Source organism: Ptychodera flava, chromosome 16 (genome assembly GCF_041260155.1).
Source record: "Ptychodera flava strain L36383 chromosome 16, AS_Pfla_20210202, whole genome shotgun sequence".
NCBI classification, from domain to species: domain Eukaryota; kingdom Metazoa; phylum Hemichordata; class Enteropneusta; family Ptychoderidae; genus Ptychodera; species Ptychodera flava.
The window spans coordinates 31,671,006-31,696,667 of record NC_091943.1 but is presented as its reverse complement, the minus strand read 5'-3'; the positions used below and the strand labels follow the sequence as shown (position 1 = coordinate 31,696,667).

The following is a 25,662-nucleotide window of genomic DNA, read 5'->3' as shown; positions in this document are numbered from 1 at the left end:
GCCATTTACAGAATGGATTTCTTTCCCTATGATGCAGGCCTTCAAAGAAACATCCCTGAGGTAAAATTTGTAATAATTTGACATAATGACATGATAGACGTTGACTTTTAATAGCAGAAACTCTGTTAACATTTCGTGATAACACTACAACCGTGACAGTTGTACCGCAATAATTGTAACATTTAATTCTCTGAAATTGTAAATTCGGTGACAACAACGCTGCTAACGATTATGAAATTGTTTCTCGATTGGGCACACGGAAAACACTTAGCATTGCTTCAAGTCATACTGGCTAAACATAGAAACCACACCGTTTACATCTCAAATTACTGACGTGCAGACTTTAAACAATATTCAACGGTGTTGACTGGTTTCTTGTCAATGTTTGTTTTACATATGTAAACCAGGCTTTTCATTGGAAACAACACACTGTTGACTTTGATGCAAAATTCCTGGTGCTTTCTCATTGTTGCAAAGGACAACCTCACTCTTCAACAATACTGCCATGACAATATTGCCATACCATTACTTCACACATGTTCTACACAGGTTCCTGGGCAAGCCAGAGGCTATATTAGTCCGATAATGGGCAGTGCAAGATTCACTGATACGTCACGCCATGATGCAGGGCGTGTGCCGTGAAATTGGTGAGTGAAGCCCATATCAAGTTTCATTGCAACATTTTCACATTATTTCCCTGGCAGAATCATAAAAACTTTGAAGACTGGATTACATGTAGGTGTTTTTCTGATGACCGCCAAAAAAAAAGTTTCCAAATTCCTGATCACAAAATCAGAATACCAAAATAGGCCTCTGTTGGTCTATGTACTTTCATGAGATCAATACCATTATGGTAAAGTGGTCATTAACAATGCCTGCCTCTCTCATATCAAAACAGAAATGTCACGATGGAATCACACAAAAATTTTTATGTTTGGTTTTCAGTAATTCCTTAAAATACCAGTGAGCTACCATAACATGATTTCATGCTTGAATTTGCTTTAAAAACTTATGATTTCTCATATGAGCACTTGACAGTGGGATCTTATCACTTGGTTGTATGGGACATGTTGACGTGTGAGATCTCTTTGAGCAAAACAATCAATAGTGACCTACCCAATAATGTGACCTACCCAATAATGTGACCTACAGGGTGACCAGACAGGACAGTTTCTTGTTAATTTCACCTAAGGACCACCCACAAAGTCACCTAAGTGGGTCTCTGCAGTCAACCCCCATCCAGGTAGCGGAACTTTGTAATTGCCATCATGTTGAAAGGGCAGTTTTCCCTGATTTTAGGCAATCTTCTCACAATAAATGGGAAAAATATGGATGGATTTGTACATAGGAGTAGAGTGATGGAGTTCTGGGAAAAAAAACTTGCTATCAACACTTGAATTAGCTGCACTTTTCAATACATAAGGGCAGCCTAGTATGTTATATCGTCATTCATTGTAACATGTAGGCACATTACAAACAAATAAAGCAAAAAAAAAACCTGAGACAGGAAACGAGTGTAATAAATCTCTCAGATATTTTTCTGGGACATTAAATCACACCTTGAAAATTAAAACTGGCATGTGACTACCTTATAAAATTCTTCTGTTGAGTTTCTCTTATTCAAATAGAAAAAATGAAACATTGGCTTCTATTAATTTACAAGTATTTCAAGAAAAATACAGTTGAATTATGTTTTTTTTGCAGTTTATGTTTCACTTATGACAATTTTTTCAGCAAAACAAACAGTTAAGACTTAAACAGTATAAGCATAGGATTACGTGCAAGTTGGTCAAATTACTCTGTGTCTATATCAATTAAATTTTATCTGTCAGATACCACAATGAGTGAAATCGATTTTTTTCACATCTTTCAATGATTTAACCAAAGTCAATTTTTGTTGCATTTATAAAATATAACACCACCAATTTTTTAAACAGATCTAGACAATTTTTTTCAGATTTTCCCTTGGTCAAAAACTGCAGACAATTGAAAGTTATGTCAATCAGCTCAAATACTTTCAAAAACGTAAAGAAAAATTCATTAAAATTGGTAAAATGTTGCACTGAAATTCCTGTTGGAAAGATTACAACACTCAAAGGCTTAAATACAAATCTTTTCTGGATCTTTTGATGTGAAAGTATTTTTCATTCAATTGAATTTGTATTTTGAAGTAAAACTAAATATTTCAATGAAAAAATTTTGGGATCATTTTGTGATACAAAAATTACTTGTTTCCATGACAACAACTAATTCCACCCCCCCCCCCCCCCCTTTCCAAATTTTGATCGTGTATGTGATCAATTGCACTCCATGTATACATTTTGAAATGTTGACTTGGGCACGGTATGTTGAGGTAATCTTATGTAATCTAAGTTTATCTATTATTCTGTGCAACAAGTACATTCATGGTTGCTGGCAAGAAAATTCTGAAAATTTGACATCTGGCATTCAGAGAATTTGAACAGATCAGCTAATGATACCACAAAGTGCCTGGGATGACTTTCCGTTATTCTCCTATAAATGTATGGTTTACAATATTGTGCTGTATCGTTTCTACTAGCCCGATAAACTTATTTTTGGAACAAAGCCCTACTATGCCAACAGATTTCAAGATAAATACAGGTCTTTATCTCAGTTGATTGCCGCCACAATCTGTGCTCTGATATGCACTGGCTGATCTGTGGTTTCCATCACAACAAAATTACAGACACACTCAGTACGAAACTTCAGAATGAAGTTTCTCTGTAATCTGTGCTATATAGAGTATACACTGAGTTCTCGAGTCTGATTCGATGGAAAAAAACATAGCAATGTTGAGCGGTTTCGTGGTGGTGATGGTCTTTCTCTGGCTCTCCGTTCGGAAATCATCAATCAAGGATGGATTCTAGAGCTCTGGGTGAATCAGAGAATGCGAATTCAGAGCTTCACCCAAGGCGAGTGTAAATGTATCCGTATCCGATTTCGCTGGCATGATATACATGCCAGGGAGAAAGCTATACCTTGTGTCTCGCAACACCATGTGTCGGATCGGTGACTGTCTGATACAGCGCCGTGTTACGGGCATATCAGACTTATTTCCTCGGTAAACGATTTCTATTACGGGCGCCATTGTGCGGGCATTTGTCAACTTACGGTTAATGAATGTACAAAAATCTGATTTACAGCAGGAGCTTCGACTCGATAAACTCAAATTCGAAGGGATTTGAGGTGATTTGTGCGAGTACGAAAATCTGAATACGTCGCGCTCCCAGCTGACTTCTGACATAAAGGAAACAGACAGACGATTCACTTCGATCGATTAACACATTGTATGATCGTTGGCTTTGTCGGTACAGACGGTCATTGATCAACGTGTAGGGTTTCTAACTCGCAATAATTTCCGAATAATGTGCTTTCGCGCATAAAGGCCACAAAGGGAATTACTAGCACAGAAAACGTGGGCTTGAAAAAATAGAGGAAACCAAACAAACACACACCCAGGTTTACGCGGTATTTCTGAACGCGACTAAAGTGATCGGATTCAAAACCCGCATTTGCTGAGTGTACTCAAATATAGTCCCACACGACTGCCAACATCGTGTAGAATGCATTGCTAGGCATGATTGTGATGCTGATATGTGTGATACAAACAAAGGGATTTTACGCTTACCAGCTTCAATTTTGGTGGCCTATCCGAACGACGCTGGTATGAACTCATGTCAGCCATCATTGGCGAAAAGATCTTGTGGAGAAAATACTTCGGCGGTATATCGGCATCTCGACTCAAGTGTATCACCGCTGTACCGAAATCAACCTCGTCTGCCACACGATCGACTTCATGAATAACACCATCGCAATCATCAACATGCAAAGATGCCATGATTTTACAGGAAAATTCAGAGGAAACAAGAAGCACTCCGGTTGACGTTTCAAGCGCGCCGGCTATGGGAACTCACTAAAAAGAAATGCAATCAAAGGAAATGTACACACGGGATATACCATTAGACCACAGGGGAGGTCAGGACCTCAGACATAATTTGCATTTGATGTGCTGGGGGATATCATATCGCCACACAGATATCTGTTGGTGTCGATGCGATGCTTTTGATAAGTCGCGTCATTCTGCCCACGGCTTTGACGGGATAACTTGCGTGTTTTTATTGTTTCGAGTAGAATCGAACGTTTTTAAAGAAATTAGAATTAATGATTACAGAAGGTGGGAAGTCGAGATAGTATGCCAATATCAACCGTTGTAAGAAGCATATCAATTTATAAGTACGTTTATACGTGTAACGTTTCGGAAGAAAGGGTGTTCTAGAAAAAGTGTCATTACTTCAATCTTTGAGAGTTGCTGAAACCGTCAACAGCAGTGGCGAGATTGTCTATTTGTACATTTTCAACCCTTGAGACTAGTAACGTGTTTCTGATCCCAGAAGTATTTTGCGAGACCATAATTCATGCGTACTGACAGCATTGATCATATATTCCCCGTTTTATGAGATTTGCAGCTTTGGTCGAATCCCCGGCAGATACTTTCCCTGTGTAAGCTTAAGTCGTTGACTTCAACGCAATTTAATGTAAATATTCCGAATTCAAGAAAAAGGACATTGACACATAGTCCAGTCAATCTACGAGATTTTGGCACCTAACCCACCACAAATTGCAACAGAATTTTTTTCTTCAGAATGCATTTCAGAGAGGTACCCTGAACAACATATTAAAAGTTTACTCGAATCCACCTTGGGGAAATATGTCTAATTTGCATAAATCAAATATGGCTGCCAGCCATCCGACAAAATAGCATAATTGACCATATATCACATATTAAACAAGCTATTTCAGTGATTTCGAAGTCTGACACTAGTTATTTGGCTCAGAGAATCATTTTGGAGGTATAATGTTTCATATAGGCATTTCATTAATTTGCATAATTCCAATATGGCGGCCAACATTCCTACAAAAGACATTTTCGGTCATATACGACATATTAAACAAGCTCTTTCAGTAATTTTAAAGTTAAAAGTACATTTCTTAGGCATGGACAAACGTTTTTCGAGATGCAATGATTTGCATAGGTAATTTGTTAATTTGCATAAATCCAATATGGTGGCCAACATACCTACAAAAGACATTTTCTGTCATATACCACGTATTAACCGTTTGGGCACCACGGTCCATTTTTGTCATCTTTATAAAATGTACCGCAGTCATTTTTCTGCTTTTGCCAATATTTTGATAAAAAATGTAGCTAATGAAAAATGATATCCATTCGGTCAAAAATTATGAAAAAACGTCCAGAAAAATTCGCAGAAATTGGTAAATATTGCATTAAAATTTTGGTGTGAAAAATTACGGCAGTCAAAGGGTTAAACAAGCCATTTCTGTGATTTCAAATTAAAAGTATATTCTTTGCATGGACAAACAATTTTCGAGATGCAATGATTTGCATACTTAGGTATTTCATTAATTTGCATAAATCCAATAGGGATGCCAACATACATACAAAAGACATTTTCTGTCATATACCACGTATTAACCCTTTGGGCGCCAAAGTCTATTATTGTCAACTTTATAAAATGTATTACAGTCAATTTTCTGCTTTTTGCCAAAATTTTGATAAAAAACTGTAGCTGCCGGAAATGATGTCCATTTGGTCAAAATTTATGAAAAATCGTTCAGAAAAGTTCACAGAAATTGGTAAAATATTGCATTAAAATTTTTGTGTAAATAATTAAAGCAGTCAAAGGTTTAAACAAGCTATTTCTGTGATTTCAAAGTTAAAAGTATATTTTTAGGCATGGACAAATGATTTTTGAGGTGCAATGATTTGCCTTGGCACTTCGTTAATTTGCACAAATCCAATAGAGCGGCCAATATACCTACAAAAGACATTTTCTGTCATATATCATGTATTGAAAAATCTATTTCAGCCATTTTGAAGTTTAAATATATTTCTTGAGCATGAAGAAACACCTTTTGCGGTTCAATGTTTTTAAAAGACACTTTGATAAGTTTCAGAAATTAAATATGGCTGCCAAATTAATGACCAAAAGCTTCTTATATAAATAAGGTTCTGTAGAGTTTTTAGCAACCGGAATATCAAGAAAAAACTGTTAAGAGGGCATTGCACCCAATGCAGCGTATTTTGCTCACTTTTTTTGCAAATATTCATCCAATTTGATTAATTTGTTAACCCAAGATTAAAAATTGGTTAGGATTACCTTTTAGCTTGGCAAGCAGTCGTAAGTTGCATGACATAGAAGGGGTAATCTATGCAAATTATGCAAATCACCCGATTTTCTGCTTCCCTTTATCCGAATTTCAAGATTTGCTAAGAATATAACTCTAGTCTGGCTGGGTCAAATTTTCTAAAATTTTCACATTGTTTTTTAAATGCTATATAACAAAACAACTATTTTGTTTTGCAATAAAATTCTGATGCAAAAAATTTCAGACTCTTAAAAACTTGATCAACACGTAAACTCACGAAAATTGGAAATTGCATGCTTAGGAAAGGCTTAAAATTAATTCAAACAACTCATCAGCCCCACAGAATCCAACTGTTACACGATACAAACATGTACATCTGGAAAAATGACACTTGGAAAAATGACTCAAGATGTACTTGTTTGTATTGTGTAATAGTTGGATTCTGTTTTTGGATTAATTGTAAGCCTTTGCTAAAGCATGCAGTTTTCAGATTTTTATGAGTCTGTGTTTCCATAAAGTTTTTATGAATCTGACATTGTTTGCAATAGTGCTAAGTTTCAATTTGTGTGTATTATGGCATTTTTTATTTTGGTCATATCATTTTTTCTGTATTTTAGCTTTGTTGTGTTTATTGTATTTTTGCTGTTATGTGTGATGACTTCTTGCCTGTCATCTAGGGGATCTTATAAGATGCACCCATCCATAAGAAGGGGTTCAGTCTAAATTAAAAACAAAAGATTTTGAACACGTCTTTGTTTTACCAGTAAACATTACAGATTACATGTTTAGACACTGTACAGTGTTAAACACCCATACAAATTACGAAAATGCCTTACACAGATGAATCCAATGTTATATTCAGAAAGAGAATATATTATTCAGAAGACTAACAATCATTAACAGTCGAATGCATTTCAGAGAGGTACCCTGAACAACATATTAAAAGTTTACTTGAATCCACCTTGGGGAAATATGTCTAATTTGCATAAATCAAATATGGCTGCCAGCCATCCGACAAAATAACACAAATTAACAAATTAACAGAAAAATTAAAATTTTAAAAATACTGCAATTATACAGTGTCGCTCAATTTTGATCAGAATTGGTACATACCAAAGATCAACAATAAGTGTTGTTTCTATCTGTTCAGTGCAGGAAAACTCTACGTTGATGTTTTGACAATGATTTCTGCACAACCAGAAAAACAACAAGGAATATTTAAACCAGAAAAACAAGAATGACAAAAGAAAATAACGTCTGAAACTTTAGGTACTGGAGGTCAACTTTAGCAACATGCATAGAAGAGAATCTTTCAACCATGGATGTACAAAAATAGACATCCATGGTTTGAGCACAGGCATGGTTTGAGCAGGTCTGTTAATATGTCACAGTTCATTAACAATCACAGGAAATGACTAATAAGCTGTTTCAGTTAATGCCACCACTCCCGCACATAATAGGTACCCTGCATACAAATAGGTTGAAGGTCAAAAACCTCTTACTCAGATGTGTGCGCTGTTTCAGTATTGCCACCACTCCTGCACATTTGCAGGATTTCCCCTTTTCTTACCTCGTTTGCATATTTTTGACACTGAAACAACGTCACAACTCAACCCCTGCATCTACCTGTACACCAATACTGAGATGGTAGCTTTGGCGGTATGGGAGCCTTTGCGTGTGACGGACATACATCCGCACATACATACCTACATACATACAGACATACAGATGCCATTGACTCACCATATAAGCCTCTTTTGGTATTTACATCAATACCACATATGAGCTAAAAATGAATGTCGAAGGACTTAACAGTTTCTTCTTGATAGTTTCCTAGTGCTAAATACTGTACCAAACCCTTATTTATATTATAAGCTATTAAGCTATGGGGCATTAATATGGCAGCCATATTTAATTTATGCAAATTATCAAAGGTTCTTTGTAAAAATTGAACCACTTAAAGTGTTTCTTCATACCCAAGAAAAATATTAAAAGTTTAAAATCACTGAAATAGCTTGTTTAATACGTGGTATATGACCGGAAATGTCTTTTGTAGGAATGTTGGCCGCCATATTGGAATTATGCAAATTAATGAAGAGCCTATATGAAACATTATACCTCCAAAATGATTCCCTGGGCCAAATAACTAGTGTCAGACTTTGAAATCACTGGAATAGCTTGTTTAACATGTGATATATGGCCAATTATGTTATTTTGTCGGATGGTTGGCCGCCATATTTGATTTATGTAAATTAGTCATATTTCCCCAAGGTGGATTCGAGTAAACTTTTAATATGTTGTTCTGGGTACCTCTCTGAAATGCATTCTGAAGAAAAAAATTCTGTTGCAATTTGTGGTGGGTCTAACCCTATTTTGACTGGACTAAGATGAATACAGCCGTGAACATAATTGCAAGAATGAAATTCTATGATCGTACGGAGGCAGTAGGCTATTTGCCACACGTTTTTGTTGCGAAATTTACGAAACGAACTGCGGATATTTTTCAAAAAAATCTTCAGATAATCGAAAGGATATAAGCCTTAAGGATATAAAAATAAAAGACCCATCTTAAACCCTTCAGCCGTGAACATTCTGCTAATTACCAGAGCAACACCTATATATAGCGGTCGGTTTAGGCTCACGAGGTAATGTATTCAATTCTGGATTTCTTTAGAATGAATTTTATTGGTATACACGTACCGTTTCGTCTTGTTTCAATCCTATAGTCCCCCGCCTCGGAGCATAGTGGGGGATTTGGAAATTGGTCTTATGAAATTTGTCAAATGCCCCACCCCCTAGGGCAAGACAATCTGGAAAATCCCGTCCTAAAACAAGTAAATCCCCACATTTCCACAACCCCAATGGGTGGGGTATTCATAGATTCTGCGCTTGTCTGTGAAAGTGACTAGGGGGTCAATATGAGGCAATTGCCCCACCCCCTTTGCATAGTTTAATGGTAAACACGGTCTAACCCCTCACATTTGTCCCGTATCGCCCGAGGTGGGGCGATACGGGATTACATGTTTTTAATAATCACATGTTATATGTTACCTTTAATTCCTTATTCTTGTCGTTACATATTCGCATTGATTTTACTCTTCTCCGATTTAGTTCGATGAGTTCGCCAATGGCATGGTTTTGACATGAACCCCAAGGTGTCTTACAACCCTTAGACGTTAAAAAACTTACAGAAGATCTGTATATAAAGGTATCTCTCTATCTCCGTGTGTGTGTGTGTCTGTGTGTGTGTGTGTAGTGGTGAGGGAATTTGTTTCACGTTATATCAAACCGCAGACAGTATTCAGACATTCATTCGCAAGTTTTATACACATATAGATCGTCGGTTCTTTTTGTTTGAAATCTTTCAATCCATGGTTGGCTATTATCTTTTGATGTGATAGTTGTGGTGGTGATTGTGGCGGCGGTGGTGTCATTAAAAATTTAATGATTTCAGCGTCAATTATGCACATTTTTCGATTCATTTGACATATTCCACATGTTTATTCACTGAATCAAATACTATCAGTGGAAACTATGATTTTAGTACGGTAATTTGCTGCATATCACTATAGCAGAGTCAATTTGTCAGAGCAATAAGTAACCAACCCAGTTTTACGATACATGTCTCGTCTTTTGGTTTTTCTTTGCCATTCCAGCTGCGATGCATTACCAGCAGCAGGAGATTTGAGATCACCAGTTTACACTAAACTGTTACACTTACCAAAACGTCATCACCCAAGGTTTTCATTCGGTTAGTATGCCATGCAATTGTATTGAGCACAATTTTGACGAGTGCGAACTGTTATTTAACCATTCGAAGTCTTTTGTCCTTTATTACATGTATACAAAAAATTAGACTTATAACATGACTTGACAACTGATGTCCTGGTGAATTCTAGCTTCCTTGCATTGCTGACGAATCTAAATCACCCCTAAGATGCATCCAAATATATGGTGAATTTATTTTTTAAAACCTAGTCCGAAAAAAAACAGGCACATTCGTGAAAAAACTAACTGGCTTTTCTGCTCAAAAATTTTTGTTTACAAAATCCGTAAAACGGACTTGAAACTCATGCAGGCTTACAAAAATATAAAAACAGGAAACATCGATGTCGAACTGTATTCACGAAACTCTCCCTTACACGTACCTCCACCCACAGTCACCTGTGGTCTATTCCGCTCTGCGTCTGCGACCCATAGACGTGTGTACATATGCCTGAGAAAAAGAAAAACAAACAAGAAAGCAAACAGAAAACAGTAAGAAAAACAAAATTAAGAAAAACAGTAAAGTGGAGGTGCCCAACGTTCCTTGTGAGGTGACCGCAATGTCGCTCACACTTAGGTTTTGCCGATGTGTCCGTCGAAGTCGACCGAAAATCGCACGAAATGAGCGTTTTTGAAGCAAATTAAGTACCAGGTATGATTTTTGAGAATGATAGGGAACGATCGACGATTACATGATAGATGAGATTGCTACTTTTCACAGTAAAATCGAACGTCGAAGATGACATGGTGGCATAATCCCTATACGAAATAGCCATTTGGTTTCCTGACTTTCTTTTTTTCAGGCATATGTACACACGTCTATGAGGCGCATAGACGCAGAGCGGAATAGACCACAGGGGACTGTGCTCCACCCAACCCCGAAACACACACACATTCACCATGTATGCTGCGGCTTGGCCCGGCCCCGGTATACATCGTGACAACCTGACCAAGCCTGCAATATGAAAACATGGAAATTATATTGAGATTGTTCCCGAAGATCGGATGATCACCGCAAGGAGGATATTGCCTAAACACCCTTGAGAATTATGACAGAACAGAGCTTATAATTCGAATCATAATCATAACATAATCTCTTATTGAAGTCAAGGTTAGGTTACATACATTTGATGCTTTTCTCTCTGTGTTGGATTACTATATGAATTCGATCAAATGACAAACAGTGTTGCCTCCGTGGACTGGTAATCTCTTAATGATCTCAATGTTACATGTGGAAGCCGAGCGCGGCAAAGCGAGTACGGATTTAGATTATTTTTCAACTGCATGCATTTGAAGCACATTGGGTAGAATCTGGTGCAGCTTGTTACTAGATATGGTAGGATTGTCATTATTTCCAAAAATGCCGCTTTCAGGGTATATTCAAGCGTCTACGATTCCTTCTTTCTTCAATAATTTAGGACAAACTTATGGTTGATCCCGAGTTGATCCAATGTCAAAGCTGGTGGGCTCAGAGATTGGTGTTTGTAACCAATTTTGAACTCAAACTGCCTGTCTTATATACATGCACATTACAACCATGTACTTCCACAATCACATACTTCGGGTCAAGTCGACCTGCAACACCGCAAAAATTATTTAAATTCTAATATTTTAACCATTTTCCGGGGATGATTTCAAAGAAAACTGCAAACATTTACCGAATTAATATATATGTAATTTGTATGACGGTCATAAAACACAAACTCTCTCTCTCTCTCTCTCTCTCTCTCTCTCTCTCTCTCTCTCTCTCTCTCTCTCTCTCTCTCTCTCTCTCTCTCTCATATATATGTATATAATAATATATAATATATATATATTTATATATTGATATATTATATATATTATATATATATATATATATATATATATATATATATATATATATATATATATATATATATATATATACACATACACACAAAGAACGCAAAAACGCATTAATCAAATTGCCATAATTTAATAGGCCCACACGTACATACGTGCAAGTGTATCTGAAACGAAAAACATGGATGTACGCTTTCGTTCCTACAAGTTGAAGAATTAATCGGAAATGCATAATACTTGTTCGCACGAGTTTCTCGTTTATAGCATTTAGCCATCATTCTACAAAATATAGGCCTAAATTGTACGTTCATACTAGGTGCGCATAGCCGTTTTTAACCCTTGTGTCATGAACTTGATATGCTTTGTTCAAAGATGTTGTTAAATTGCGCGTGCGTGTTAGGGTAGTGCGACAAGCTACAAACGCGTGGCTCCATCAGTCTTAACTTTTGACGTTCGTGTACTTCTACTGTTTTTCTTGCTTCTAAATTGTAGTTTCTATTTCATCAACGAAAATTATATCAAAATGCCCCGTGTTCGATGTTCGGCCCGTCGACACAGCCTCTACTTATCAAGTTGATACCATTTTCACTATATATGTTCCGGAAAACAAATGAATTCCCTTCGCCCCAATGTGTTTCGACTCTTGTAAACTAAAATTGATGTGCAAAATCACAGTCCCACGTCTCCCCGGGGGCTCCAAATTTTCACAGGGGGTGTGCCGCCTGAGTTGAAACTACAAATGAAAATTTCAAAAATATGACCCGTTGTTACGGATTTTCTTGACAAATTGGGAGAATTTTTAAAGTTATTATACAGCATGTGAAGGTGTTCCTGAGGCCCTAGTGGAATGCAAATCATGAAGCCAATACAACTTAGTATCAGATTAACTCCAAGTCTGTGGGCATAGAAATATCAAATCAGAATAGATTGAAGGAATAAACTTCAGCAGACTGTCGCGTTAGTAATTGGTTGTTGCATAGTAACTGCTACCAAGAAAAGCCAAGCGACGGGGGCCAGTCTACCTAGTAGTTGTACTGGTGGAATTGAAGAAACAAATTGTTCACGAGGCGATAAATTGATTTGCTAAATATTAGATATTAGATATGCGTTTAAAACTTCATGCCCAAAGGGCGCGCCGAAAACAGAAGCCGCATAATGCAATTCAGTGTGGGCTGGTATATATCATGTAAGATTACTACTCTCTGACAATCAGGAAAAAAACCTGATTCCTGAACTGAGCTTTTCCAAAACCACGTGACCCCTCCTTCACGCCAGAGAAAATAATCATTCCCGAATTGAAGGGGAGCACAAACAAGAATATGAACGCAAAAATACAGTACAAAAGGAAGGAATTCAAGACAAGAAACCGAACAGTTTCAGCGGAAACTTGTTACTTTTAATTTGCTGATCGTACAGCTCGGTTACGAGTAGAGTATTTGAAACAGATGTTATCATGTTATGAAATTCGGTTATCTATATGTTTATGAGAGATCAGACAGAATGACACAGTAATTCCAGTAATACAGGTAGCATATCTTCACGTATAATGAGATGAAAATATCTTGTCCGCGGTGTCTGACAAAACAAATTTAAATCTTTTTTTGTATTATCGGCGGCTTACTTATGCCTATGAACTTTATGAACTTGTGTGTGTGTGTGTGTGTGTGTGTGTGTGTGTGTGAGAGAGAGAGAGAGAGAGAGAGGTTGACATTTGATTGAGTTTCGATGTGACCCTATAATAAGGGGGATACCAAAATGCGTCGCTTTAATGCCAACACACGCGGCTGTAGGGCCATGCATAATGATCGCTAAGCTGGTCGCAATGTTCATGATTATTCGTGATATTTTTTCATAAAAAAAATAATAGACCACTTGAACTAAGAGAATTTAGACCGATACAAGCGCTATTAGTGAAATTTGACTTCTGGTGACCTCTCTGGGTATTGCACGTTAATAATAACGATTAGACTGCAAGACTGTTTGCCTTACCGTACTGTATAGAGCTAGGGCTGCGTTCACAAAAATCGGGGGGAGGGGGGGGGCTGGAGGATTTAAGGGGGATTCGAAAATTTTGAGGGTGGTAGAGGGCGGGACTTGAAAGTTTGGCTCTGCCTATGGGGGACCTGAAAATTACTTGGTTCCCTTTTCCTTTAAACATTTTCCGATGCCAAGATTTGGTAGGTAATTCAATGAAAAATCAATAACATTTTAAAGTATTTTAAGTCATTCAATTGTCCATATGTTAGTAATAATTACATTGTAAACAAAATCTAGAACCATTTTGTCACATTTCATTACTTTTATCTCGAAATGTATGATTTTTCGTAGAGAAACAAGTGGGCATAGTACCGGGACAGAAGCTACAAGTAACTGTTGATAAATTTTTCCATATTTCTATGTATATCAAATACAGTTTATTGCTGTCTCGCTTCAGCATGTATGGGTAATAATTGAATTAGAGTTAAGACTATAAGTCATTTGTCAATTATACAAATGCACAGTACACTAGGCTGTATTGGCAAGCTGAAAACGGGGCAGTTCAAAAAGTTGTAGGGAGTAGAACAAGAATCAATTGTCAAAGTTAATACAGATACTACCCTACTACTGCCTACGGGCAGTGTCACTGTCACGGCACAGAGATAGTTCGATCTGACTCTGATGTAGTTGAAGAAGAGATTGGGTCATATGACGCTCATGACCACGAAACATACTTGTACACAAGAGAAAACCAGGGGATTTGAAAGTTATCATGCTTTTTTGAATTCTGGCATATGAGAATAATCAAATGTTAAAGAAAAAAGATGGGTCACCATGCCAATGATTTTCCAAATTTTCACATTCTCATTGTAAAATAACACAAAAGTAAAACTTTGAACAGTAAAGACTAATTTAAATGAATAATGTGGAGTTTTGGAGTGAAAAAAATTATTTTTTACCAAATTTGCCATTATCACAACAAAAATTTCAGAGATTAAAACGTTTATAGAATATTTTAACGTTCTAGTATTGTCAATTTTGAGTAGCATCTGAGTCGTATATGTCTTGTACTCTTTGAAAAAAGTTTGGTAGGTCATTGTGCTAAGTTTTTTCACAATTTTGCAAAAATGTAGCAAGTAATTGACAATTTGCATACTCTCTCATTATCGTCATTTTGTGTGCTCTTCAGCAGGTGCCATTGACCTGGCCAGAGTTTGATTAACTTTAGTCTGGTTAGTCTGATAAATAGAAAAGTCCACTGATGCGTTGAAAAATGAATCAATCTTAGAACTTGCCCTACGTATATGGCTCTACAACCTGCTGATAAGAGGTAGTGTCAAACATCTGCGTGCAGAACTGCCCAATACATGTTTATTTTTCTTTGCGTGTATTCTAATAAATAAATGGCTATATGATAATTAGGGGAGCACTTGAAAAATTTTGATCATACAGGTCGGGGGACTTGAAAAGTTTTTGAGGGTATGAGGAGAATCTGAAAAAAATTAAGATTTTAAATTTCAATCGCGATTCCACTAGCGCCCCCCCCCCATCGTTATTTGTGAACGCAGCCTAGAGAGATGTGATACTTGTATCGAATGAAAATACACCGGTATGGCGTGAAGGTGATTATCCTAGGCGTCATGATCAGTCACCGAAAGGTCGTTCAGAGTTTGTCATGATGTTGACGCCGAATAGCAATTTAAAACGTCGTACAAAATTCAAAATAGCACTTGATCAATTGTTAATTGCGAATATTTGTCACATATAATGCCGGAAGGCCAAAGAGAAAGGCAATGGTGCGTCTGAGTGTATTTGTGTATCAATTCTTTCAATCTTGTGTTTTACGCTCGATTTTTAGGAATACGATAGCTATCTTCTATAATTATCAAGTTTTAAACATACTTCTCTGGATTCAAGTTCGCTATGAAGAGCCACAACCAAGAAGGAAAGCCATTTGACAAGAATAACATGATGCTGTCGAAAAAGTGTTTACGTTTTACACGCTATGATATGAAGGTAAGTTTGCTTTATTTTAATTCACCCAGTCATTCCTCGAGCTCTACACATGGTACAGATTACTCGCTGAGAGAGAGAGAGAGAGAGAGAGAGAGAGAGAGAGCTGTTGAGGGCGCTATGTTACTGTCAGTAGAGTTACGATGCAAGGCTTATAATACACAAGGCTTGGTGCGAAGTGCAATATTCAATGTGTACAGAGATTCATAAAAAAATGTTCTTTCGCTATTTTCATGAATAGGCCATCAAGTTATTACTCAGGTCTGTGTGTACCAAATCCGTTTTCGTCGACTAGACAAACTATACTCGCTAGGGGGCGTGCTACTAACAGCATCAGCTGGCTGTCGCGTCAGCTGGCTGTAGTGATGCTGCGCTGAAAGACGGTCATGACAATTTGTCCGTTCCCGAAGTCGACAGCAACGCTCGAGGGGTTGGTAGTGCGCAGTGCGAGTGATATGCAGATGTTGCATGAAAACAACAGATTATACTCATGTAACTAAACCACGATGTAATATTCTAACGCCGCGTACTTTCATATTACAGCAAGAAATGCCCACCTAGGTAAGTAAAGCATTGAGATATATTTCCCGTCAACATATATGCCGAAACGTTGTTACTCTAATATCGATCTGCCACAATTTGTGTACAACATCGATAGCGTACACCCTTTGAACAATACATTTTCATTGTTTTTGCCAGGAGTCAGAGTTTAAATGTAGATTCGTTTTCCCGCATCACGAATGCGGTATACTATGATCATCTCACACCACAAAACAAATGCCACACCTACACGCTGGTTATCGAGCGAACGGCGATTATGCCTCATCGTTTACCGCTCTAATACAGGTTTCTACACTGATTCGATAGTCGCCACCCATTTTCAAAAATAGACCGCTGTGTACATGCATGTACCTTCGGTGCTTGACTGCAAAGTATAAGCCGTTTAATTCAAATGTTTGTACACTGTACTGTTTAAACTCTATTCAGACAGAAGTTTGTTTAGTGCTGGTGCTTTCTGAGTCCTTAGCAAGCTAACTTAGATTAGACGGTGTGTAGGCATGTAAAGTTTCCAATCCACAACAGTGAGGAAGTGGTAGTTTTAAATTTATTCCTCGACCGCTTGTGTGTTTATTGATCCATTATGTAAAGTGAAGATCGCCAATCTACAGGTATATATTGTCAGATATTTGTAAACGTTAGAGTATTACTACAGCATGTGTATGTTGTTTCAGTTCTAAGAATTGCCACAGTTACCATGGTTACTGGAGCTAAGGACGCGAGAATTGACTTCATTTACTAGGGACAAAGATTTGTAAATATTTCTTCAAGAAAGTTTACACTGCGATGAATGAAATTTGTACTGCTAAATGTTCTCTTATAACTGGATCTGTCCTCAGGAGATCCAGGCTTGTCAAGTACACATCAGGGTTACATTGACAGATGTCCCCGTTGTGAGCGACAGGTTGCTGTGCTCTCGCTGTCGCTCGTAACTTTCGTAAATTACGAACAAAATGAAAATTTACGAAAAAAAATGAATGCCCGATCGGCCATTTACGAACGATTTTGTTATTTTTGAAGCCTGATTTCGGTCAAGATTGAGAATTCCGGGGAAATACTGTCATATCTCGTCTTTCAAAACCTACGCTGCCCCTATCATCGGCGCATCGACACATGGTGATAGCTGGCTTTGGACTTTGACCTGTGATAACATGAGCATGCGCGAAAAGGTTTCAAGATCCCCGGGTCTTGTAATCTCATAGTGGTGTGTCATACATTACCACCCCATTACGGTAGTTTCGAGACACCCAAACACTCACATGCTGTCAACTTTCCGAATGGACTGTTGAAGCGGATCGAGGGAAGCGGGCAGTTACAAATACTTTGGATTGATAGTATCCAGTTGGGAAAGAAAGTTGGGCATAAAAACGGCAACTGATATGAAAAAAATACGAAACAATGAAACCGCCGAGCTAGAAGAGATCAAGAACAGTCAGCCTGAAAGACAGTCGAACTACAGCAGAACTGCAGTCCGGACCGCACATGGTTGAACATGTACTGCAAAGTGTGCATGGAGGTGGAAGCGAGCCGGAAATCTTAGATGTCATAGATTTGTCATTTGACGATCTGAAAATTGAATTTTTCAGTCAGCGTGCCAATTTTAATAGGTTTCCTTCAAAATATTTACAAGAAACTGTCTCAGCAAATGTTATGAATGCTGATAGTTTTCTATGATCCAGAGAAAATGCTGTGCACAGTCCCATGACCAAAAGTTTATCCAGACAAAAAAAATAAATGACGATCATCTGCAGCGTTTTAAAAGTGTAACTGTCTCTAAGAAAACATTAGCAGGATCACCAGTCTCAGTTTGCGTACTTAAATTTGATTGAGATGAGACAAAATTTGTGCGAAACCACAGACTGTCAAATGTTCTGATCAATGGTTGTTTAAAAAGAATTTTAGAGATGAACATGGCATAATGACTGCAGCTAGAGATGCACCACCTAGTACGTGGTCTATGGATGACGTGCATACTTTCAAAGTAACAGAGCTTTCCAAATATGAAAAACAGGGGACAGATTTTCTAGCATCTAAAACTTGTGCAAACACTGATAATATTTGATAATATTGATGACCGCTTCATAAATTAATATATATAATCATCAACCACTGACTACACACACAAAGGGAGTTATGATTTGTGTCACAATATACTTGAACATGTTATGTTGTGTAATAAAGATAGAGTAATTGAATAACATTCATTGGCCGTTGACCAAAATTACACACTTTATTGAGAAAAGGAAGAAATTTCAATGTTACAAGCATTCATGACCCATGATGTACTGTGTTATTTAATAAATTTTTGAAAATGCGTATCAAAATATGAGTGTTCATTGTCAAAAAAACTAAAAAGGGATTTTTCATTTTCTTTTGTCTATAATGAAATCATTCATCATTTCTATCCCCTTAAAATCATCTATTGAGTACCAGAAGTGCTTGTTGAAAGTTGGTGGGTTCGGAATAACATAATTGTGCTTACTATTATTTTTGAACCCAATTCGTAAATTTACTAACAATTTCGAAAGGCCAGGGAGAGCACAGGTTGGAATAAAATTATGTAATTGTCAATTAAATGTGCCACAGCAAAATGCACTGTTCAGTGTTATATGCAGTTATGCAATTGGTCCATGTAAACAAATTGCTTGCGTTGTTGCATCTTTTGTGTTTGAAATGTTTAAAACTATCATCTGTGGAGGGAAGTCATTAAATCTAATAATTATTCGAGTCTATAAGGTACCTTTATTTGTTTAGCATTGTGAATCCAAAGTGATATCTCCTTTAAAAGCCATATATACATTTCTTGAAAGTGAGAACTACGACAATCTCAGTAGCTGTTTAGCACATTGTCACTGTATTGTCCCTCTGATGCTTGTCAGTTTCTAAAGCAAATGACTTCACAGAGAATTGAGGTTGATCCGGTTGTGAAGAAGGAATTTAAGACAATGCCAATAACCAGTTACCGTGTCAGCAGGAAGTTGTCAGTGACTGCAGAACCATGGCTTTACAGTGGAATGTCCTTTAAAAGTGCATTCTCAGTGAAATATCGGCAATTGTTAATAAATAATATTCGTAAAAATTGTATACTGTAATGAAAGAAATGTTTTATAACTGTCATTCATTAATACAGCTCACAAAATTCATTTCTTCAAACATTGCTACAATAGGAACAACAGTACTGTATTACCTGAATTATGAACTTGACAATATTGGCAATAATTATCAGTTCAGTGATTACAAAAATGAACATATGGAAGTATAGAAACAGAAACACAATGATTGTGTTTCATGAAAGTCAGTAGAAAAGTCTGAGCAGTAAGTCCAAATAATTGCCTGGAGAGAGAGAATAATTACTGGATGTTACGTTGAAGTTACCCATTTAAGACACAATGTCAGACAATGCACTTCAGCCAAGGTACAGTTAAATGCAAAACGATGAAGTCAGGTATGCGTGTGTGTCAGATAGTAGACTCATAAACAACAGCAGACTCGCACAGACAACAGTTGACTCTCATAAACCTCAATTGATCTTTACAAGCCACAAAACACCTTCATTAAGAGAGTCATTTGGATTGTTCTTACTGACTAGGACATTTGTAGTGTATGTCCCTGAAGAAGAGCGTTAATATATGTCCAGTAGCCTCTTTACAGACCTTTTTTGTGTTGTAATACATGTAATAATGATAATTAAAAAGGTGGTGTTCTCTTTCTTTGTGCTATTAAAGTTGCAATATGGATCAGAATTGACCTTCATATTTCGAAGATTTAACTTTAGCCCCCCCTATAGAAAAATCCGTAACAATTTCATTTGCAGATTCGACCATTAACAGGAACACGGGGATGGCTCTTATTAGAGTAAATTGATTTAATTACCGAATAAATTGCTGTTTTGGTACGTACTGTTTGCGAGAGTAAAGCACAGAATTTGAAACGTCATTTTTACTATTTGAATATGTACACATGCGTATTTGGTGCATGGTAACGGTTTGCGAAATTGCAACATCGTGTCAACATGCGGGCAACATGCCTAGCTAGCCTTCCCATGGGCAAGCGGTCAGGTCTCTGCTTACTGATTCAGCCTTGTAAAAATGGTAGAAATTAGCCAAAAATGTCGGCAAAATAAACATTGTTTGGTCAGATCGAAAGAACCAGCAAAAAGAGTGACACGCGACTACTGCATCACGTCGAGGAGGCAGACTGTGTCTATAGTTTCTCATGAAACACCAACGTCGCAACTGTGTGATGATCAACTTCGCTAGCCAGCGATGTTTCCTCGGGCAACGATTTGTAATGTGATGAACCGGGCCGTAGTCCCTCCGCAAGGAAATAACTTAGATCTGTTAGCATTCATTGATAATCTATATCCTTCAGGTCAAATACGCATTTTTCGGAAACAAAGAAAAACTGCAGTCTCCATCATTAATGGCATGGTCTTATTTACGACGCGTCGATCGACGCGCTGACATGGCCATGCAAGACCAGTCTGAGGGGCAAGACAGCTGCCGAACTTCTGCAGTGGTGGATGATACCGTATGCTGAAGTGGGCAAAGCTTTCAAATAAATATAGTGTGCAGATACCTCCAGTACCTCGCCTTTTAACATGAAAATGTAACAACATACAACGGGGAGAGGATTGCGGAAACGCTGTCAGGTACGCGGTGAACACAACCAGATCGGTGTACGTGGTCTGGACGCTCGATCGATCGAACGTACACAGTAGGTGCATACGGCGCGGCACTGACATACGTGTATATCGGTGAGAAAAATCAATCACACGATCTTTTGTCGAGCTGCACTTTATCATATCGATATACTTATATTTCTGAAAGACTGTGATGCCACCAAAGTTAGGCAAACGCAAAATTTACAATAAATTACTTATGTATGTCCAGTTCTGTCATCGTCCCTCCAACGTGCACTCTATTGAGACGTCATCACTCTTGGTGGTACTTGTCACGTGCACAGCAGAAACGCCAATGTTTTTGTTTTGAAAGTTTGTTTACAAAACAGTTTTTCTAGGCGGCCGCAACGTATCAAAATGAACGTGTTTGAATGCCGGGATTGGTAAGAGGCTTAGCTAAGAAGAGTACTTCAACGTAGTATGGTCTATTTGCTCAAGTTTTACGAAAAAAAATCGACAATTTTGATCCATATTGCAACTTTAAAGCCTATTTTTTATACTGTGGCAGGGTATAATGTAATGGATATTGCAATCTAATAATTATTCAATGTCATGTTTATTCATTTAGTGCACAGAAAGTTCATCCAATCATTCTATTAAATAAAAAGCACACATTGATTGCACATGATGTTGTAGATAAATTTGGTTTATTTATTTATTTATTTCAAAATTTAATAGCAGTGAGCATGTAAAAATTGCTTTTGTCAATCTTGAAATGGTGTATTGTCACTATCAATGGAGTGTTTCTTATTCATTGTCACATACCTTGTGAATTACGTCTTCAGGAAATATACATACATGAACATGTACTCTGAATGTTGATCAATGTTTGACCAAGATGAATGTTTTCATTTATGCAAAATCTATTAATGAACATTTTTCTGGTGTGCAAATCAGATTAGATTGACTAATCATCAATAGAGATTATTCATAAGACTAAAATCATGCATTGTGTAATTTTGAAATTCAAAACCCTATTCTGTTCAATTGTCAAAAAGACTGGTCTAGACAAACTTTCTCAGTTTTAGTTCGCAAAAGGGTTGTGTTATGACTTGTCCTTACAATAGATTGCTATTTATAGAGTGTGTACAAATATGGATTTCACAAATTTCATCACCATGGAACAGCTAGCCAACATAGAAGAGGTCATTTTATTTATAAATAATAATGACAACATTTCAACAATAACAACAAAAATCAAAAGCGACAGGTGTTTGATTCAATAACAGGACGAAATTAGCACAGAATTTTCAATGTTTGTTGACAGGGTATTTTGATTGTGAGTTTCACAATATGTTCAAATAGAGTAACTTTTTACTGGCTCTAGTGGTCATTGTTATGACATACAGTACACTAGTGATCATAAATGTTGAGTGAAATGTGTCTCATGCAGGTGCATTCTGGGAAATTTTGTCTTGTGTGGTTGAGGCCCCATTTTTAGTTCTCACTCAGGTAATCTTCTTCAAACACATGCGTGCTCCTCACACTAGATATACAGAAAAATATAGCCATGACATCATTCCTAAATATGAAGCATTTACATGTTTATCAGTACATATATATCCAAAGTCTCTATGTGTATTTTATCAATGACAGTTGGTGTTAATGGTTGACTAACATACAGAATATTTTCCTTTGAATACAATTTTGGTGACAGCTGTTTCTTGGATGGGCAGTGCCAATATATTGTGAAATGAGTAATGAAATACATAATGTTAGAGGCGACCTAAAAAACATTAAAAAAAGTTATTATAGCAATTTCAAGAAATGTTTGAAAAGCTGGAGGAAATGTTTGTTAGGTTGATAAATTTTGAACCTTGTAATAAAAATATCAGATTTTATTGTAACACAGTGCATGTACGGTACATTAGTCATGCTACAGTACTTTGATGGGTTGAACCTCAGATATGAACATCTTTCCCATTGGCCACATACACCCACAGTATGTTCATCCGTCTTTTTTCCAGCAAAAAAGCATTTGAAAATTCCAGTCATCTCCCAATTCTTTGTAAAATATGACCATGTCATATATTTTTTTTATATTGGGTATTTCATTCAATACAGAAAGTGAACGGTGAGTGTGCCATGTATATTGACAGGATGTTGTTTAAGTTAAGGTCATCCAGGGGTAACACCCTGCGCCGTAATGCTGAAAGACAGCCTGTACGCTAAATAGGTAGTTTACCATGACACTGATCTGTACTGCTGATTAACCTTTGAAAATAAAACCTCTTGGAAAACATTCTATAAAGTGAATTGTTCATACCCTATCTTAAATTATCGAAAATGTTATTCATTTTCTGAAAAATGGTGACCCCCTTTATTAATGGAGAAATCCCCATAATTATTTACCTGTCAAATTATTGTTTTTCAGTACCTTTTGTATTTACATTCTTGTTTGTATAAAATAACCCTAAAATGAGTAACTGGTACTTTATTTTCAGTTGAGTGGGGACCCTTCTGCACTCTATGTTTTATTACAACGTTTTATGATATATCAACTCTTTAGATTTTTGTCTGGGCCCATGGCAACAGAACATGCTATATGAGTAACTCAATAGCATCGGATATTGTCCTCAAATTGTGCTCAAGAATAGATAGAGAACCATAGTTGATCAGCAGCTGGCCCTAAACATTTTCAGAAAAACATAAAATCCAATATGTAATTTATTCATAACATGATGTTGATTTTACGTTTTTTGTTTACGCATTATGTGCATCTGCTGTCGCTGCTTTGTACAGTTTATGTGCGATGTAATTGTCTTTTTTGAATGATCATACAAAAAAAAAATTGAAAGAGATTAGTACAAACCATCTGACCCCACCATTGTGAAATGAAAAGTTCAGCGCACTCTATCCTTATTAACATATTTACACAGGTGACGAATATGCAGTCTGCAAATAATGGAACTCACTTTCTCTGCCATAGACAACGTCAGTGCCTTGATCTCAGTGGCAGAACAGTAATAGAACTACATTGTTGGACACAGTGCAGGAAAGAAACCTAAATTATTAATGATGGTTCTGCGTTTTGCTTGATTTTCAGGATATTGGAACTGTGTAGCACTTCAACAAAAAAACTTTGAATTATGATAGAGATAGATGTGAACCCAGGATAATGGCGTTGACTTGGAAATATTTCTCTATTTTTGTAACATTTTTAATTGTGAATATAATTACAACACAATGTGCAATAGGTAAGTACACTGTCTCATATCCTTCAATTTTTTTGAACATTATTTCGATGATTTGTGGGATTTTGATATAATTTCTCTCAGCATGTTATAGCTAGCAGCTACATGTATGTATGTTGTGTGTTGTGAGATTCATGAACAGATATGCAAAATGGCATCAGTGATCTGTTGGTGTAGTTGCCATGGAAACATCAAGTTCCATAAAAACACTTTGCTTATGAGAAAGGTCTCTAATGGCCAATGTCTCTGTATTATTATAACAGCTGCAGTGTCACTCATTTTCATATTAATATTGAACTATTGCCCTCTTTCCAAGCAATTTTTGTCACTTATTTTTTGTAAATATAAATATTAGCAGAATGCATGCCTGTGCTATAATTAGCATAATTCAGTTTTTACAGTAGATGTAAATGCGATGCCATTCTTACATAGACTGAAGTATTGTGATATTGTTTGATCAAACATTCTTTCATTCATGAAATTCATTTTGTGATAATGGTGCCTGGTAACTAGAGACATTGCTCTGTAATGGAAGTCAGTTTTTAAAGTTGATGGTAGCTGATCTGAATTTAGAGCGTCATCTGTGTCAGTGTTAGTGCAATTTGGGTCAAAGGCAAAAGGTCAAATGAGGCTACATGTATGGTTTTTAATCCATCAGAGTAGAGAAAAAATAATTAAAATCAAATTAGGGAAGCCAAATAAACAAGTTTTCTTTTATGTTATACTGTAACAGACTTGTATATATGCTTTACTGCACACATAGCATGATATAGCCACATCATTTAGATGAAATCTGCAGTATTAAACCAGAAAGGGGCTAAATTTACATGGTAATTTACCTATGTACATTGTAGGTGGATTATATTGCAGTGCTCTTTGTCCAGCAATAGATGGATCCATGCATACATATTTCTATTGTTTGACCTCAAACTGATACTGTTTTGCTGTTTAGGAGAAAAAATACACGATACTTGCAACAATTACATCTTATTGAAAATTAAGACATTCAGTACAAGAGAGTTAATTTGTACAGTAAATTTCCAAACAGAAATATTTCACAGCAGATATATCAGTAATAATGTTGTGAAATTTACCATGATATCATAGTTATCATATTACCATGTCATGATCAGAAATATTTTTCATTTGACATAAGGAATGAATGAAATCAAAGAAAACAAATTTGTTACAAATTTTTCTAAGCTTGACTACATGAAGAGACATCGATAGAATTATAAGAGTTTTTAAGAAAATTGGTGTTTTCTCACTGACAAGCCAATCAGACAATCAGACAGAATCGTACCGGTACTTCTGATATACAGAATGTCTTGCTGATTCTTTATACATACCTTGACTTAACTTAAATAGGCCACTTTTTCAAAGATGGCATATTCTTTTGATATATACACATGTACTTTGCCAAGGTCAGAAAGGTCATATGATGTAAACATATTCTGAGAG

At 36.7% G+C, this 25,662-nt stretch overlaps 2 protein-coding genes across 5 annotated transcripts in view; one reads left to right on the top strand and one right to left on the bottom strand.

The window, feature by feature from the left end:
* The window catches only part of LOC139114596 (uncharacterized), a 52,737-nt gene extending 48,770 nt beyond the window's left edge, over positions 1-3,967 (bottom strand). The window contains exon 1 of the mRNA XM_070676409.1: positions 3,650-3,967. Coding sequence (XP_070532510.1) covers positions 3,650-3,859 — 210 coding nt within the window. The 5' untranslated portion in view covers positions 3,860-3,967. The remainder of the gene's footprint in view (positions 1-3,649) is intronic.
* A 12,152-nt stretch (positions 3,968-16,119) lies between these two features.
* LOC139114611 (contactin-5-like) overlaps positions 16,120-25,662 on the top strand; it is a 48,310-nt gene continuing 38,767 nt past the window's right edge. For all 4 annotated transcript variants that reach the window (XM_070676430.1, XM_070676428.1, XM_070676429.1 and 1 more), the window contains exons 1-2: positions 16,120-16,329; positions 24,054-24,204. In XM_070676430.1, the coding sequence (XP_070532531.1) occupies positions 24,126-24,204 (79 nt within the window). In that variant the 5' untranslated portion in view covers positions 16,120-16,329; positions 24,054-24,125. The remainder of the gene's footprint in view (positions 16,330-24,053; positions 24,205-25,662) is intronic.